The sequence below is a fragment of the Megascapheus bottae genome, chromosome 12, assembly GCF_031878675.1.
Source record: "Megascapheus bottae isolate mThoBot1 chromosome 12, mThoBot2.hap1, whole genome shotgun sequence".
NCBI lineage: Eukaryota > Metazoa > Chordata > Mammalia > Rodentia > Geomyidae > Megascapheus > Megascapheus bottae.
Window position 1 is genome coordinate 29686783 of NC_143520.1, and position 15891 is coordinate 29702673.

Genomic DNA, 15891 nt, shown 5'->3' on the forward strand with positions numbered 1-15891 from the left:
AGCACTGTCCTTGGGCTTTTCCTCAAGGCTAGTGCTCTACCACTTGAGCCACAGCACCACTTCTGGCTTTTTCTGTGTATGTGTTACTGAGAGGCAAGCATTCTACCACTAGGCCAAACTCCCGGCCCTATTATGAATTTTAATAGGGATGAGTTTTGTCTGATTTGAACAACCATTCATGGAGCCATTTTTGTTACTATCTATCAAATACAATCATGTGGAAAAGTCAAAGTGTGATTCTAGGGAGGTGTGAATAACTTTTTTTAAAGGTCAGAAAAGACATCAGCTGTAAGACCAATGAAATATAAAGAACAAAGGAGAAAGGGAGGAGGGAAGGAGATTGGGGGATAAAGAACAAAAAACAAAAAGAAAAGAAAATCAAGAATTCCATGTTTTGATTGGTTATGGGGGTTGAACTCTGGGCCTGGGCACTGTCCTTGAGCTCTTCAGCCCAAGGCTAGTGCTCTCCTACTTTGAGCCACGGCACCATGTCCACTTTTATGGTAGTTAATTGGAGATAACTGTTTCACAGACTTTTCTGCCAGGGCTAGATCTGAAATGCAATCCTCAGATCTCAGCCTTCTGAGTAGCTAGGATTATAGATGTAAGCCATCAGCATGTGGCAATGATTTGATTATTGTTACGTGAGGAAGAACCCTCTTAGGCTAATTTGCATAAGATCCATAGTGGCAGAAGAAAGCTATGAAATATATTTTGGAAAATAGGCACTTTCTAGAAGTGGCACTGTAGCTAAAGTGGGAAAGCAATAGCCTTGAGCTGAAGAGCACAGAGACAGTGCTCAGGCCTCAAGTTCAACTTTATGACAGACAAAAAAAGGAGAAAAGAAAAGAAGCATTTTTACTTTAGAATAATTAGTGAAATAACTACAGAAAGATAACCATTTCTCCAATAAGTAACAATGGCTTCATAAAATGTGTCATTATGGCACATACATGTTTTACCAGGGGTAGCTATTGTCTTTTCAAGGATTCCTTGAATCTGGAAAGCCATCTGCCTGGCCAGCACTGCATATTGGGGCCCAGCACTAAGTTGTTATTCTTGACCACTAAACCACAAATGATAAAAATTTGTGACTCAAAAAGAAGCTTGCATGACTATATTTAGAACAGTATAACTATTCTAGAACATACTTCACTAGAAACTTGACAACCAAGGAAAAAATACTACTAAAGAGATGTAACTATCCTCATGTCACAGAATTGCCACAATTTTTACTATTAGGAGTATACATATGATTCAGGCCAAGTTTGTTCTACAGATGATTTTTTACTAATTAATAGCAATGTGTGGGTAATGAGAAGTTAGGAAGGTCAGAGAAAGCCTGAGTTGATTGTGTGTGTGTGTGTGTGTGTGTGTGTGTGTGTGTGTGCACATATGTACATGCAAGCCCATGTGTGCTGGTTCTGGGGCTTGAACTCAGGGCCTGGGTGCTATCCTTAAGCTTTTTTGTTGAAGGCTAGCACTCTTCCACTCGATCCACAGTTCCATTTCTGGAATTTTGGTAGTTTTATAAGAGTGTCATGGATTCCCTGCCCATGCTGCATAGCGAACTGTAATTTTGAGATCTCAGCCTTCTGAGCAGCAAGGATTATAGGCATGAGCCACTATTGCCCAGCAGATTTGATTCTTCCTAAAAACATGGAGGGAAGAAAAACTTTTATTCAACAAACTGAGTAATGTAAAATGCTCTGACCAGGGAGAAATCCTACTTGAAACTAACACTTGATAGTACCTTATAATCAGATATGCCAAATTAGTATGCCATAAAATGAAGTTTGTGAAAATTGTCATAAATTATTTCACTTACCAATATATTCTTTACAATCCCTTTGGCCTCAACTGGTTTATAAATTCTCTACATTTGGAGTATGCATTAAAAAAACCCCTAAAATCGGTTACCTTAATTTTACTGAATTGGTGGCATCCAAATTAACACAACTGTCTTAGAGAACAAGAGAAACTACTTTAATTTTTACTAGGCTGCTTTTTTGGTATTTCATTTTGTTGTTAAAATGTCTGAGTAGGAATTGATATTCCCACTTGAGAGGTGAGGAGCTCATAATCCTCAGAGAGTACATGAGACTAATTTAACTGGTAGATCTTGGATTTAACTTATATAATGCCTAAAGTCCATGTTCTTTCTGCCATGCACTACCTTTCCTCTCCTCATTTCTAGGTTATGTTCATGTAGTCTTTGATGCTTAGAAATCATGTCCCTTAGGATATCCTCTTAGAAACTTCAGAATATAGTTAGTGCATTATCAGTCATGCTACATATTCTACCCCACCAAGTCATTTATTAAAACAACCAACAGAATTTGCTTAAATATAAACTTCAGGACATTGTGGTTATTTCAGCTCATGGTAGATCAATGCTCTAGTTATGATATTCTCTTCTCTTAGACCAGAGATTGTTCAAACAGCACGGAACATGTGACATGTCAAGCTAGCTTTAAAATAGTATCCAGCAATCTTGTTATTTTTTCCACTTATCTCCTTCAGAAAGAATTTGGAGTGACTTACTGCAAAAAAAGTCTACAAACTAAAAGTAACATAATACATTATGGATAGAGGGGGATATATATATATATTATTGTTATAAAGGTGATATACAGAGAGGTTACAGTTATATGTCAGGTAATGAGTACAATTTTTTTTTGAACAGTGTCATTTAAGATAGTATATTTTATAACTTGAATTAACATAGCTTTTTTTAATTCTTTTCTTCTTTTGGCCCAAGGCCTAGACTCAAACTCAGTATGTAATGCTTGCTTACACTTTTGGCTGGTTCTCTTATCACCTGAACCATGCCCCCAACACTTAGTTAACATAGATTTCATCTGGTATTATCTGATATTGAGTAAATTTTCTTCAGCAGAAATAGAAATGGTATAAAATATAACAGGGTAGAAAGGCTTAAAATGGAAATGTTTAACAGATTTAGGGGCAAACTTTTCTTTTGAGATACTATAAAGTAGGGGAAATGGCCCCATATTCCACATTATTAAGGCAGAATTAATAGGCTTTACTATGATAAATAGCTTATGAACTTTATTAAAATGTCAGGTATCTTAGTGTGTAGAAGGGAGCCCAGAGCTTTGCTTACCTGGAAAACAACCATTGTTAGTTGTGGGGCTTAAAGTAGTACCTGGGCACTGTCCTTAAACTCTTTTATTCAAGGCTAGTATTCTACCACTTTGAACCACAGCTCCATTTCTGAGTCACAGACTTTCCTGTCTGAGCTGGCTTTAGACTGAGATCTTCAAACCTCAGCCTCCTGAATGGCTAGGATGTGAGGTGTGAGCCACCAGTGCCTGGCAAAAATCCCATTTTTAATGCTGTATTTATCCAACATTGCTGAGCATTAAAGGGTTCTATGTAAATCAAATTTCCATCCTAATTGGTTTACTTGGATAAGAGGCCTAATTAAAAGGTGTTTTACTAGACATCTTTCTCAAATAGATCAGGCTTTGTCTCGGTTATTGAACATAGTTTAATCTTTTTCAGAAGAATGGATCACTAATATATCAATAATGCCCCCCTAAAGTCAGAGAGATGGGTTTGAAATTTTACCTCTCTTATTACAAAAATGAGAATATTGTCAGGCTACATGGGCATCATTAACATATAAAGAAGTCTTTCATTTTGTGAACTACAGGAGAAAAACCCAGTGTTGTCAAGTAGTCTTTTGTTGTTTTCTTTTATGTACAAAAGTAAGGTAGGTTGTGTGGAAAATCTACAGGTTTGGTTTGGTTTTATTTTTCCTCATGCTAACTGCCCTAGAGCTTTAAGGATTTTACATTATAATGATAAATAGTTTGTGTACTATCACCAATTTTTATCACATATTTTCAATTTTTACCTCTAAATATATGCTTTAAATTAAGCTTTATTTTCTAAAAATAATTGTGTTACCTGGGCACGATGGCTCATGCCTGTAATCCTAACTACTCAGGAGGCTGAGATCTGAGGATCTCGGTTCAAAGCCAGCCTGGGCACTAAAGGCCGTGCGATTCTTATCTCCAAGTAACCACTAGAAAACCAGAAATGACACTGTGGCTCAAGGGATAGGGTGGTAGACTTGAGCTGAAGAGCTCAGGGACAGCACCCAGGCCCAAGGGTAAGGTGGTAGCCTTGAGCTGAAGAGCTCAGGGACAATGCCCAGGCCCAAAGTTCAAGCACCATGATCAACAACAACAACAACAAAAATACTTTTTGTATCTCAATATCAACATTTTAACTTGTGAAGGCAAAAATCACAATACCAGACTATGAGAGGAGAAAATTGACTTTTCAGAAGCAGTTTTTTGGTAGGAATTTATGTATTGTCTAATATAAGGAAGAAGAATTTGGATTTTTAAAGTACTGTGGCCTTATGGTGAATGAAAACTAGCTGCTTATTTTAGTAAAGCAAAATAAATACTTTTCAGGTTATTACATAGTGATTTTTTTTTTTGCTGCTCCTGGGCTTTGAACTCAGGGCCTGGGCACTGTCCTTGGGCTTTCTCAGGGGTAGAGCTCTACCACTTGAGCCACAGCACCATTTCCAGCTTTTTTTTTTCTTTCTATATATATGGTACTGAGGAATCGAACCTGAGTCTTCATGCATGCTAGGCAAGCACTCTACCACTAGGCCAAACTCCTGGCCTACATGGTGATTTTTTTAAAAAAAAATAAAGTCTAATTGAACAATTCAACTTATTGAACACTGCTAAATTAGAAGATTCAGACATTGTTCAATGGTAAATGTGTTAAAGTGCATGTGTGTGAAGTGTAAATGGATTAAAAGTACATTTAATATAGGATGAATATTTCCAGGGAAAGAAGCGCCATAACCTTTCTTTACTTAAAGTGGGTATTTTGTTTGTTTTTAATGGCACATGAAAAAGACTTGGTTCATTTGCACAGAAACTACAAGATATTTCAGTCTAAAGACGGAACATAAATGTTGCATTTGTAGCAGGACCATTTATATTACAAAAGCTCATTTTTTCTGCTTCTAATTATTTTCAAATAAGCTGTCAAAAATATTCACACTGCCCAACCTAAGGAAGGCTTTCTAGGCTGAGTATAGAGAATACATTGCTTTGTGAATAGGAGTATGGGATTTCTTTTCTTACCAAATGTAGAAACAATATGCCCAGAGTGTCCTTGACAAATATATATTAGGTATCAGAAGCAAATGTTTAAGGGCTTCCTTGTCTTTTGACAAAAGACAATTCTTTTATTGTGCTAGAAAAATATTCTTGGTTTCCTGTTATTAAACCTAAATGCCCAGTGCAAATTTGAATATAGTTGAAATAGTGTTCTACAATGTACTCTTTAAGAAATTATATATATATGTTTTATACACATATCCTTTTTTGTTTCTAAGAGTAATTTTTATTATCTAACAGGTCAAAAAGTTATGTTTATTGATCATACAAGGAGAATGAATAGTATCTCCTGCTCAAATATAAATCTATCTGCTTGAAACCTTTGCATATTTCTTGTGTATGAGCCAATTTTATTATTTTGGGTGGGGGTGCTAGAAGATCAGAAAACTCCTACAACTTTCTTCTAAATTGAATGGTAGTTTCATGGAGAAGTTTTCATTTAATTTATATGATCAGATTGTGCTAAGGAGAACCAGACTATGGGGTTACACTTTTTCATATGTTATAAGGCCCAGCACTTTTCCAGAATGGAGACAGCCCATTCTGAACTCAGACATTATCTGTGGCATCCAGCAATGACTGTGACATGTAAGTACAAGGGGAAAAGGCCTTCCCCTGAACTTCCAGTCACTGGGAAATCTCTTCCTGACACATTCTTGTACTTCCACTGGCTACTACATTTTTCCCCAGCCAGGGACTCTCACCTTCCTTCTCTGTTTATGGCATGATGAACTAGGTACATGCAGAGAAGGAAGGCAGAGTTGACCAAATTCAGAAAATCCAGTCCTTGGGTTAGAGCCACCCTGAATCTAGTGGGATCTATAAATGCTTCATAACTCACCCCTTGTCCATATGACATTTTGGTGACTATAACCATCCCCTCTTCATTTTATGCTCCAGAAGCTTGTGAGACCTCAATGAGTCATGAAGAATCTTAAATGCAAATCCAAAGAATCCAAAGTGATGATAACAAAAAACAATAATTGATATCTGAACAAAGGTTAGTATTTGACAATGGATAAAGATTGGTATACCTTCCCTTCCTCGGGGCTTTGCTGATATGAACTGTGAACGTCGTCTTCTCTTACTAATTTCCCAGGCCAGGAAGTCAGTCCTTTGAATTGGCCCCAGACCAAGTCGCCAACATTGAACGTCCTTGGTCTATAATGTATCAACTCATTTGAAGAGGGAGAGTCTGGATTCCTTAGGTCATCTTCACTACTAATGCTTTTAGCATCCGATGGGCTAGGCACACACCCATTCATGCTTTTGGCATTAAAGTCTCCATTGTAATGGATGTAGTCTTTGACCAGAGAACTTTCCAAACTATTTGAGGAACTCGGAGACTGCTCCTCCAGGACCAGGTCTTGCTTTGCAGTGCTGAGCAGCTCCCCAAACCCCCGACTCTGTCGAGGTCTGTTCCCATTAATGTGTGCACATCGTTCCACAGTGTTCTCTAGCTTCTCCTTAAAACTCATCATAGTTCTTTTGTAGTTATTATACCTGAAATTTTCCTCCAGAATTTTATCTCCTTGACAGTTCCTTGGTGGTAACAGGATGGGATGCTGTTCCCCAGGCAGAAATGGCAGTGTAGAGACATTGTTGGGCCTTTCGTGACAAGAACTGCTGTGGATGTGGCCTGGATGGTCCAAGAATTCCTCGTACTTCCACCTGCTTCTCTCCCCTCTGGGGCTCTGCTCCCCGTCCCACTGTTTTTTGGACGTGTGGCAACTTGCTGACTTGAAATACTCAAACCCATCTCCTTCGTTTGAGTTTTTCCCATGGTCAACATTCCTGGGCAGCCGAGGCCCTCTTGCTTGCCTCAGCCTGCCATCGTGCTCCACTCCTCCCACGTTCCGCCCATGAATGACCGCACTGACGGCACTGGAGAGATTGAGTGGATCCCCAATGGAGGCAGTGAAGGCACTCATGGCACTCAGGGCTGGGATAGGGCTGATCTGAGTGGTACTGTTCACCGCGGTGGTGATCACAACCTGCATCCCTTTGCTGGCGGCATCAACAACGGCTTTGTAAATGGCATCTACTGAGGCGTCATTTGGGCCATCCTTCATCTGCTGACTGAGAGATGGGTCAATCCTTGGTTGCAACTCACATGGAGTATCTTGAAAAGGCGGGAGTGTGGCATGCGGATTCTCAGGAATTGATGTGAGCCCCGGCTGAGCGCTTATTCTTTTGTTTAGGAGACCTGCATCTTCTTGCATTCTCACCTTGAAGAAAAAGAAACGCAGAGAGGGAGGGAGGGAGAGAGAGAGAGAGAGAGAGAGAGAGAGAGAGAGAGAGAGAGAGAGAGAGAGAGAGAGAGAGAGAGAGAGAGAGAGAGAGAGAGAGAGAGAGAGAGAGAGAGAGAGAGAGAGAGGGAGAGGGAGAGGGAGAGAGGGAGAGAGAGAGAGAGAAGCAGAGAGAGAGGGAGAGGAAGAGGAGATGATAAGAGAGGAAAGAGGAGAGAGAGGGAAAAATACATTAAAAGCCTCAAAGAGAAAGACTATAATTTTAAGATTTATCAAAAGGCAAACATCTAACAAGAAAAGAGACATAAAGAACAAGATTCAAAAATAAAAACATTTACTCTGAATAGATAAGCTTATGTCTTAAAGCCAGATGTGGTGCTCGCCTGTAATCCTAGTTACTCAGGAGGCTGAGATCTGAGGACCACAGTTCAAAGCCAGCCAGGGCACTAAAGTCCAATTAATCACCAGGAAACTGGAAGTGGCACTGTGGCTCAAGGGGTAGGATGGTAGCCTTGAGCTGAAGAGCTCAAGGACAGAGTTCAGGCCCAGAATTCAAGTCCCATGACTGACCAAAAAAAAAAAAAAGCGCTTATGTTTTAGTAATATCTGCATATTGTTTCTTTGGTTGAAATGGGTAGACTTTCATTTTATTATTGCTAAACATTCTCCAGAGAAAGGTCTTTGAAATTTGAGATTCAAGGCACAGGTCAGAAAATCAAAGGAACTAGACACTGAAAATTATTTCACTTAACTAAGTGAAATCTAATGTAAGATTACAATGAGCCAAATAAGCCAAGTGCCACTTGGCTGGAAAAAGATGAAGGGACCAAGAATTTAAAACTTTCAGCACAGGAAAGATGAGTGCAGTCCTAAAAATCCATTCGCTTTTTCTAATTTCATTAACACTCATTGAAGAATCACTGCTCCAGAACTGAGTGCCAGCGGCTCACGCCGGGCATCATAGCTACTCAGAAGGTGGAGATCTGAAGATGTTGGTTTAAGGCAATCAGGGCAGAAAAGTCCATGGTACTACAATCAACTACAAAATTGCTGTGACTCAAGTGGTAGAGTGTTATTCTCCAGGAAATAAAGCTCAGGTACACTGCCCAGGCTTCATGTTCAAGCTACAGGACACACACACACACACACACACACACACACACACACACACACACACACACGTTTGCTACTCCAAATAACAATCTCCAAAAAAAAATCCTTCCTTTCCTGCTTCTATTCTTCTCCACTAAACCAGAACTTGCTAATGGACAGCATATAAACCACTTTGTTGTATTACCCCCTGGTCTACACTTAAGGGATGAAGATCCCAAACTCAGACCATTTCAATTGCCTGTCTTGCAGTGAAGGTGTATCTTGATAGGAGCCTGTGGCTTCCAACTGCACCGAGGGCCTTTTTTATCCTTTAGTCGTGTGATCTTGTCATATCGAGTCATCTTGTATCCCACACTTATTCATGGCTTCCTACATTTCTTCAAGTCCACTGCTCTACCACCTCCTGTACTAGTGGCCTTGGTCAGTTACCTTACTTAACGGAGAAAATGAAATTATGGTGAGAATTCCTGTGATTTCTTGGACTCTGATATTCCTCATCTCCTCCAAGTGGATATGCTCTATAATTATACCTGTGTGTATCGTAAAAAGGACCCTGCTTCTTAGAGCAAGCACTCTTACATTCTTAGTGAGCAAACTGGCCATTTAGGCCTTATCCTGGGACCCTGGCTTCTCTGTTATTCCTTTTCTTATTTCTATTCAGTCTCTTTCACTTTTGGGGCTTTTATTATATGATTATGTACATGGATTCTATGCTTTAAAACTGTGTCTTTAACCTAACACGGCCTTTGGAGTACTGACCTATTTGTCTTTTGTTCTTACTTTCACTAGTAACATTCATTCACCAGGCCATCTCCTGCAGTCTGATTGTGGATCTGAAAATCCACCCAGAAAGCAACTACCACCATTTTCACAACCCCTTGCCTAATGGCTGTGCCTAATGGATTAGCTTCAAGCTGAATCTTGTTTTTCCATAAATATTTGGGGACCTTGTCCATTCTGAATTTTTAAAATTACATGCATATCATTTTAATTTCAGAATGATAAAAAGTGTTTTCATCATCATTCCTTACCAAACCCATTTTCCCATCCTTTCTTAGACATAACCACTGCTGGAAAGCATCCTGCAGGTACATTTTTTTCTCCTTTGATAGTCTTGGGGTTTGAACAGAGGGCCTCATGTTGCTAGGGAGGCACTCATCACAAGCCAAATCTTTGGCTATTGCAGACATTGTGTGTAATTCTACTTACATGGAATTACAGTGTAATTCTGTTCTGGCAATACAGTATTACAGTGTTGTTATCATACTAAAGATCTTTCCATGTCTATCGAATCTTTCAAACTATTGAACAAGACGGGACATGATGACTAATAGCTATAATTCCAGATACTTAAGAGGTGAAGATTGGGAGGACTGGGTGGGAAGCACTGCAACCAACATCAGCATGGGCAAAAATTCATACCTTATCTAAGAACAAAAGCCAGGAGAGCTGGGGAATGGTGGTTGAGGGCAACTCTATCAAGAACAAAGTTCTGAGTTGGCACTGCAATCTGTCAAAAAAACCAAAAACAATGTACCTACAACCCCCCCCCAAACTATTAGAAAGATGGATGTACCATAACATTTAATGATGCCCCTATTCGTAGACATGGATCAGTGTTTATGATGTTTCAAGCCATGTGATAATAAACATTTTAGTATGTGCTCTTTGGTTCACATCTGACAACTTCTATTAAGCAGAAACACAAAGCTGATCTGCTAGCCAAAACATATGAATACTTAAAAAAAACTTGATGTACTTCCAAATAATCTTCCAAACAAACTGAACCAGACTGAGCATGCAGCTCAATGCTGGTTCAACAATAATTTTCCAGAATCCATTTCCTCATGCCATTGACAGGATGTCAATCTCATCAATGATGTCATCAATTGGTGTCACCAATCTGATGTACACAGGGCTGCTATCTGTATAGCTGATTCTTCTTTTCTTATGCTTTAAAAGTAATTTCCTTTCATTTTTCCATAAATAACCTGGTGGTATCTATTGCTCAAATTTATAGTCAATGATGTTTTCCTCTTTGATTCATTGGTTGTCTTTTTATAGTATAGGAATCAATTATTTATATGCTTAGGAAAGTATTTTCTACTAGTTGCTACTTTAACTTCATTTATAACATCTTTGTCTGACAGCTATAGTAGCACATGTCTACAATCCCAGCCATTTGGGAAGCAGAGATAGGGGATCGGTGAAGTCAGCTAGGGCAAAGGTAGCAAAAGACCCTATGTATAAAAACAACTTCAAAAGCGAAAGGACTGGAACACAGAACATTTGCCAAATAAGTGCAAGGCCATAAATCCAATCCCCAAGTACCACCATCACCAACAAAGAAAACCTTTGAAAATAAGGAGACTGAGCATTTTATGCCTGCTACTTGTTTACTACAAACTTCTTGGTTTGCATCTTGTTTGAAGAGCCCTCTTATCCTAGAAATTAAATATTCATATATGAATGTATGCATATATATGCATATATATATGTAGACACACATTCACTACCCACTATCTAAATCTATCTATATCTAAATAGGTAGACAGATACATATAAAGAGTAGTAATTTTGGAACACAGTAGACCACTATATATATATACCACAATATATTTTATATTCTTTCTTTCTATATATATCCCATATACATATATGTATATATGTGCGTATATATATATGTATATATATGTATATATATATATATATGTATATATAGTGGCAAGTGAGTAATTTTAGGGCACAGTAGGCCAAGGAAGAGAAATACAAAATTAAAGCCAGTCTGGGCTACACAGTAAATTCTCTGTATCAAAAAGAGGGTACATATATATATTTAAAATATTCTATACTGTCTCCTTATATTTATTTAATTTTTCTCTTTCCATCTCACTGTGTAATATATCAGGAATTTATTCACTTTGTGGAACTAACTGAAGACCATGCAGCAAAGCCAGGGAGTACAGGGGAGGATGGAAGCTCCATTAGGAAGTGATTTAGGGTCTTAATCATGAGATCCCTGTGAAACACAAAAGGGTTCCAGAGGCCAACACTGGTTTTTCCAGCTGCAAGAGATTACTGTTTCTGAAAAAAGAAACTTAACTTTGCATGAAAGAAGGATGTTGAATAATACTCAGGATTACTGAAAAATAGTGGTGCATAAAGATAAAAATATAACCCATTTCTTCACCTTTTCCCCTCATTTAAGTTTTGCAATACATCCAGACATTATTTGCTACTAAATCAACCTACAGAAGGAGAGTACCTGGAAGTTCTGAAACAGACAAGCCATGGGATTGCTGTTAGCTGGGCCTGGGATTGCAGACTGTCCTGGGAAAGCCTGGAGACTCTGGTAGCCCTGGAGAAGTTGCTGCTGTTGATGGCTGGGAGGAAACATCGGATTGTTGTTTAACAGCGACTGTAGATGACTCAGCTGATGGTTATTCAAAGTATTGTTTATTGATGACATATCACCTATAGTTTGAAGAACATAAAATATAAGTCAATGTGATTCTTCTGGGATTCTATACCTATCTGAAACAAAAGCTAAAAGCTAAACTTGAATGGGCCATTTCCTACCTTTTTTTTGTCAAAGTCTTACAAAGTAGTAAGGAGGGAGTATCTTTATTAGTTAGTTTTTATCATACCTAATTAGCTTTTAAGTTACTTAGACTTTGCTGTACTCATTAGTTGAACCTTATACATAGGATTAAGGATATATAGGATACCTTACATTAATTTTTTTATCAGAAGGTCTACATGAAAAATTGAGATTTGTCCTAAAATGTTTTAGTAATTATATGTATTTTCCAAGTCTTATTAGGCTTTATTTACAGAATTTCATTGTTAAGGCATAGTAATAAATGAATACTACCAACTGATATTACAGACTTAGTTTAGAAATGTGTATTTTGTTTTGAAGAAAGGGTTGATCATCTAAAATTGAAATTGTAAAGAAAGCTAATAACAACAGATAATTCATTGACAGTCATTAAAATACTATTTTAATAAATAACATTAGTGAATAGCTTTATTTATTTATTTATTTATTTATTTATTTAGTGGATTATGGGTCTTGAACTCAGCCTGGGCACTGTCCCTGAGCTCTTCAACTCAAGGCTACCACCCTACTCTTGAGCCAAGCCCCATTTCCTATTTTCTAGAGGTTAATTGGAGACAAGAGTTTCAGGTCCTCTTGTGCCTGGGCTGGCTTTGAACTTTGATGCTCAGATCTCAGCCTCCAGAGTAGTTAGGATTACAGGCGTGAGCCACCGCGCCCAATGTGAACAGCATTATTAAATAATTTATCTGTAAGTTATTTCAATGATAATAGCACTTATTTTGAAGACAACAGAGATTGTCTTGTGACTTGAAATATATAAATCTGCCATTTTTTTTTTTTTTGCCAGTCCTGGGTTTAAGCTCAGGGCCTGAGCACTGTCCTTGGATTTTTCTCAAGGCTAGAGCTCTACCACTTGAGCCTCAGCATCACTTCTGGCTTTTTTTTTCTAAGTATGTGGTACCAAGGAATTGAACCTGGGTCTTCGTGCATGCTAAGCAAGCACTCTACCACTAGGCCAAACCCCCGGCCCCTAAATCTGCCATTTTTAAAGGTTATTTTTTTTACTGAGTTCCAAACCAAATAAAACTGATCGTGGTGTACTACAAGATCTCCATGAATGTAGAAACATAAACAAGTAACACAGGTTACATACTGAAGATGCCTTTGAAAAGCACCATGCATATTTATTTCAGTGGCCAGTCTTTATGGATAACATCTCTAAACATTATATTACAGTTACCTATACCTCCTTAGCTAATACACTTGACATTATTATTTTCTAGTGTTTTGTGATAGGATAATGTATATAAATGACTTTTTTTTTTAAGTCACAGAGGTCTGAAAACTATTCTGATTGAGGAAATCTAGCAGCAGCCAGAGGAGGGACTGTTTCCTTGAACTTGTGTGGATTTTAGGTTTGGGTGGTTTAAAAAAATTTTATTTTGCCTTGTTTCTTGCTTTTCTGGTTAATTATGTAGTTTTGTTTATTCAGGGTTCACCTGGAAAACACCTCTTCAATGTACTTCCATCCACACTGCAGCTGCTCATAAGAACCCTGTGATGCCACACCAACTAAAAGTGAGAAGTCACTTATTTTTAAGATGTACCTGTGCTTTATTTAAAAAAAAAAACCAAAAAGACTACTTGGGTTAAAAGAATGATAGGTAGGTTAGGTTTAGGTGGCATCAGAATTAGCAAGCTAAGAGGAAGCAGGTTAAAATGGCATTTAATATTGCTAGAATAGGGGAAAAAGGAAAAAGTCATTTTCATGTTTGTTTAACTATGGTTTTGTGTGGGTGGTGTTTTATTTAGTTCCTTAAACAAGTTGTGACATAACAAAAACATTTTTGTTTAAAAATAGTGTGACAAAATGGAGTTTTTAAAAAGGAGAAAAGAGAACTAGAAAAACGTTTCTTTTTTTAAAAATTGTGAAAAAATTTAACTTACCAAGCAGACTTGTCCCCAGTAGAGGGTTAAGTAGCTGTGGCACCACAGAGTTACTGTTGAGTTTAGCTGGACCAGGTGGATTCCCAGCATTATTAGATATATTCAGCAATGTTTCTGCCATTGACACCACTGCTGTCCCACCAAGTGTTGAGACAGTCAGTGCTGCCACTGCTGATGATGTAGTGGTTGTGGTAGTGGTTGCCTGGGAGGAGGTTGCTATGGAAACCTCTGGATGATTAGCGGTGTTGGCCGATGCCGAGTTCAGGACACCTCCCAACAGCTGGGGATTCAAGGCCATTAATCCTGAGGCCCCAGTGACAGCTGGGAGGAACAGGGGATTAAAAGTAGTGTCACTGCTTATAAAGCTTGGTAAAGGATTTCCCAGGGGGTTGGTTAAAAGGGTCTCAGCTCTGCTGTTGTCTGACTGATTGCTTGGCAAATGGTCTGATGGGGCTGTCATCTGTGTTAATGAGGGTAAAGGGGTATTTTGTTGTTGCAAAAGATCTGAGATGGTCAGATTGAAAGATGGCAGGGGAAGCATGGCAGCTGCTTGGGCTTGGTTCTGAAGCAGGGTGGCTAAAAGTTGAAAGTGAACAGGTTGTAATACCTGCCCATCCAGGTCACCGGAGAGGAAAGCTAAAGCAGCATTTACATTCGGGTTGAGAAAACCTAAAGGGTGGAGGTTGATCTCAGACTTGCCTTCTCCTGCTGAAGGCTGGAGGATATTTAATAGATTCTGGTTTAGGAGATGCTGTTGATTCACTGGCAAAGAGATAGGTAGAGAACTGAGGAGGCTGGGGTTCAAGGGGTGTGGAAGATGGTTGTTTGAAGTGCTGTTGGATGGAAAATGAAGTGCGTGCTCCTGGCCAACAAAAGGAAAATCACTCCCAAGAGGCAGCTGACTCTGCAGTGGGTTTCCAGTGGCGGTGGTGACTATGACTCCATCTTGCAGAACAGATGTTGTCTTTGTAATGGCAGGATGGTTGGTGCCTGCTATGGCTATGGAGGACGATGGGCCGGAACTTCCTAAAATTAAAAAGAAAAAGAAGAAAAGATAGAGAAACCCAGTTATAAATTATAGACGTCAAGAGGTACTGTAGTTTGTTATGTTACTTCCATTGACTGTAAATGAATTAATTGTACCAGAAATTATTTGAGATTTAATCTGCTTTGAAAATAAACATATCAAGAAGGGTTGGTACATTAGAAATAGTTGTTATTGAATATCAAATGGTTTGTTTTTCATAACCAAACAAGGTAAAGATGGCAGAATTTTTTGCAGTCTATTCAACTGGGTAGATAAAGGTAAGTCTCTTAATAACAAAAAAATCCAGAAACAGACACACTGCTGAATTCCGTCAACCTTTTAGAGAACTACTATCATGGCTCTTCAAAATATTTCATAATCTAGAAAGAGAAATAACATTACCAAACTCCTTTTTTAAAGCTGATTACTGCCGAATCTTAAAACTGGGCAACTCCCCCCCGCCTTGATGAACATGGATTTAAAAACCTTAAATAAAATACATAAAAACCAGATCCAACACACATTAAAAAGACAATTCCTTCTGATGAACTTGATTTTATTCCAGTGATGCAAAGATGGCCCAACATATTCAATAAAACACATGAATAGAATCAAAGATACATTCAGATGGTCATCTCAATAGATGCAGAAAAAAAAACATTAATACGATTTCACATCTTCTAATGATGAAAGCCCTGAAACACCAGGAATACAAGAATCAAATCTCAACATAATAACAATCATACAAAAAAGAGTAGCTAACATTATACAGAAACCTGAAAGCATTCCTTCTAAAATCAGAAACGAGTCAAGGCT

At 38.4% G+C, this 15891-nt stretch overlaps 1 protein-coding gene across 4 annotated transcripts in view; it reads right to left on the minus strand.

Moving 5' to 3' along the window:
• The window catches only part of Mbd5 (methyl-CpG binding domain protein 5), a 142061-nt gene that overhangs the window by 20778 nt on the left and 105392 nt on the right, over positions 1–15891 (minus strand). For 2 of the 4 annotated variants that reach the window (XR_016537261.1, XM_090342856.1), the window contains exons 7-9: positions 14049–15074; positions 11805–12013; positions 6212–7405 (exon numbers count right to left, since the gene is read on the minus strand). Coding sequence is in view for 3 of the 4 variants with exons in the window: in XM_090342856.1 (XP_090198982.1) it covers positions 6212–7405; positions 11805–12013; positions 14049–15074 (2429 nt within the window). In the remaining variant the exon portion in view is untranslated. Of the gene's footprint in view, positions 1–6018; positions 6111–6211; positions 7406–11804; positions 12014–14048; positions 15075–15891 lie in introns of all 4 variants that reach the window. The other 2 variants (XM_090342857.1, XM_090342858.1) reach the window with 2 other exon arrangements.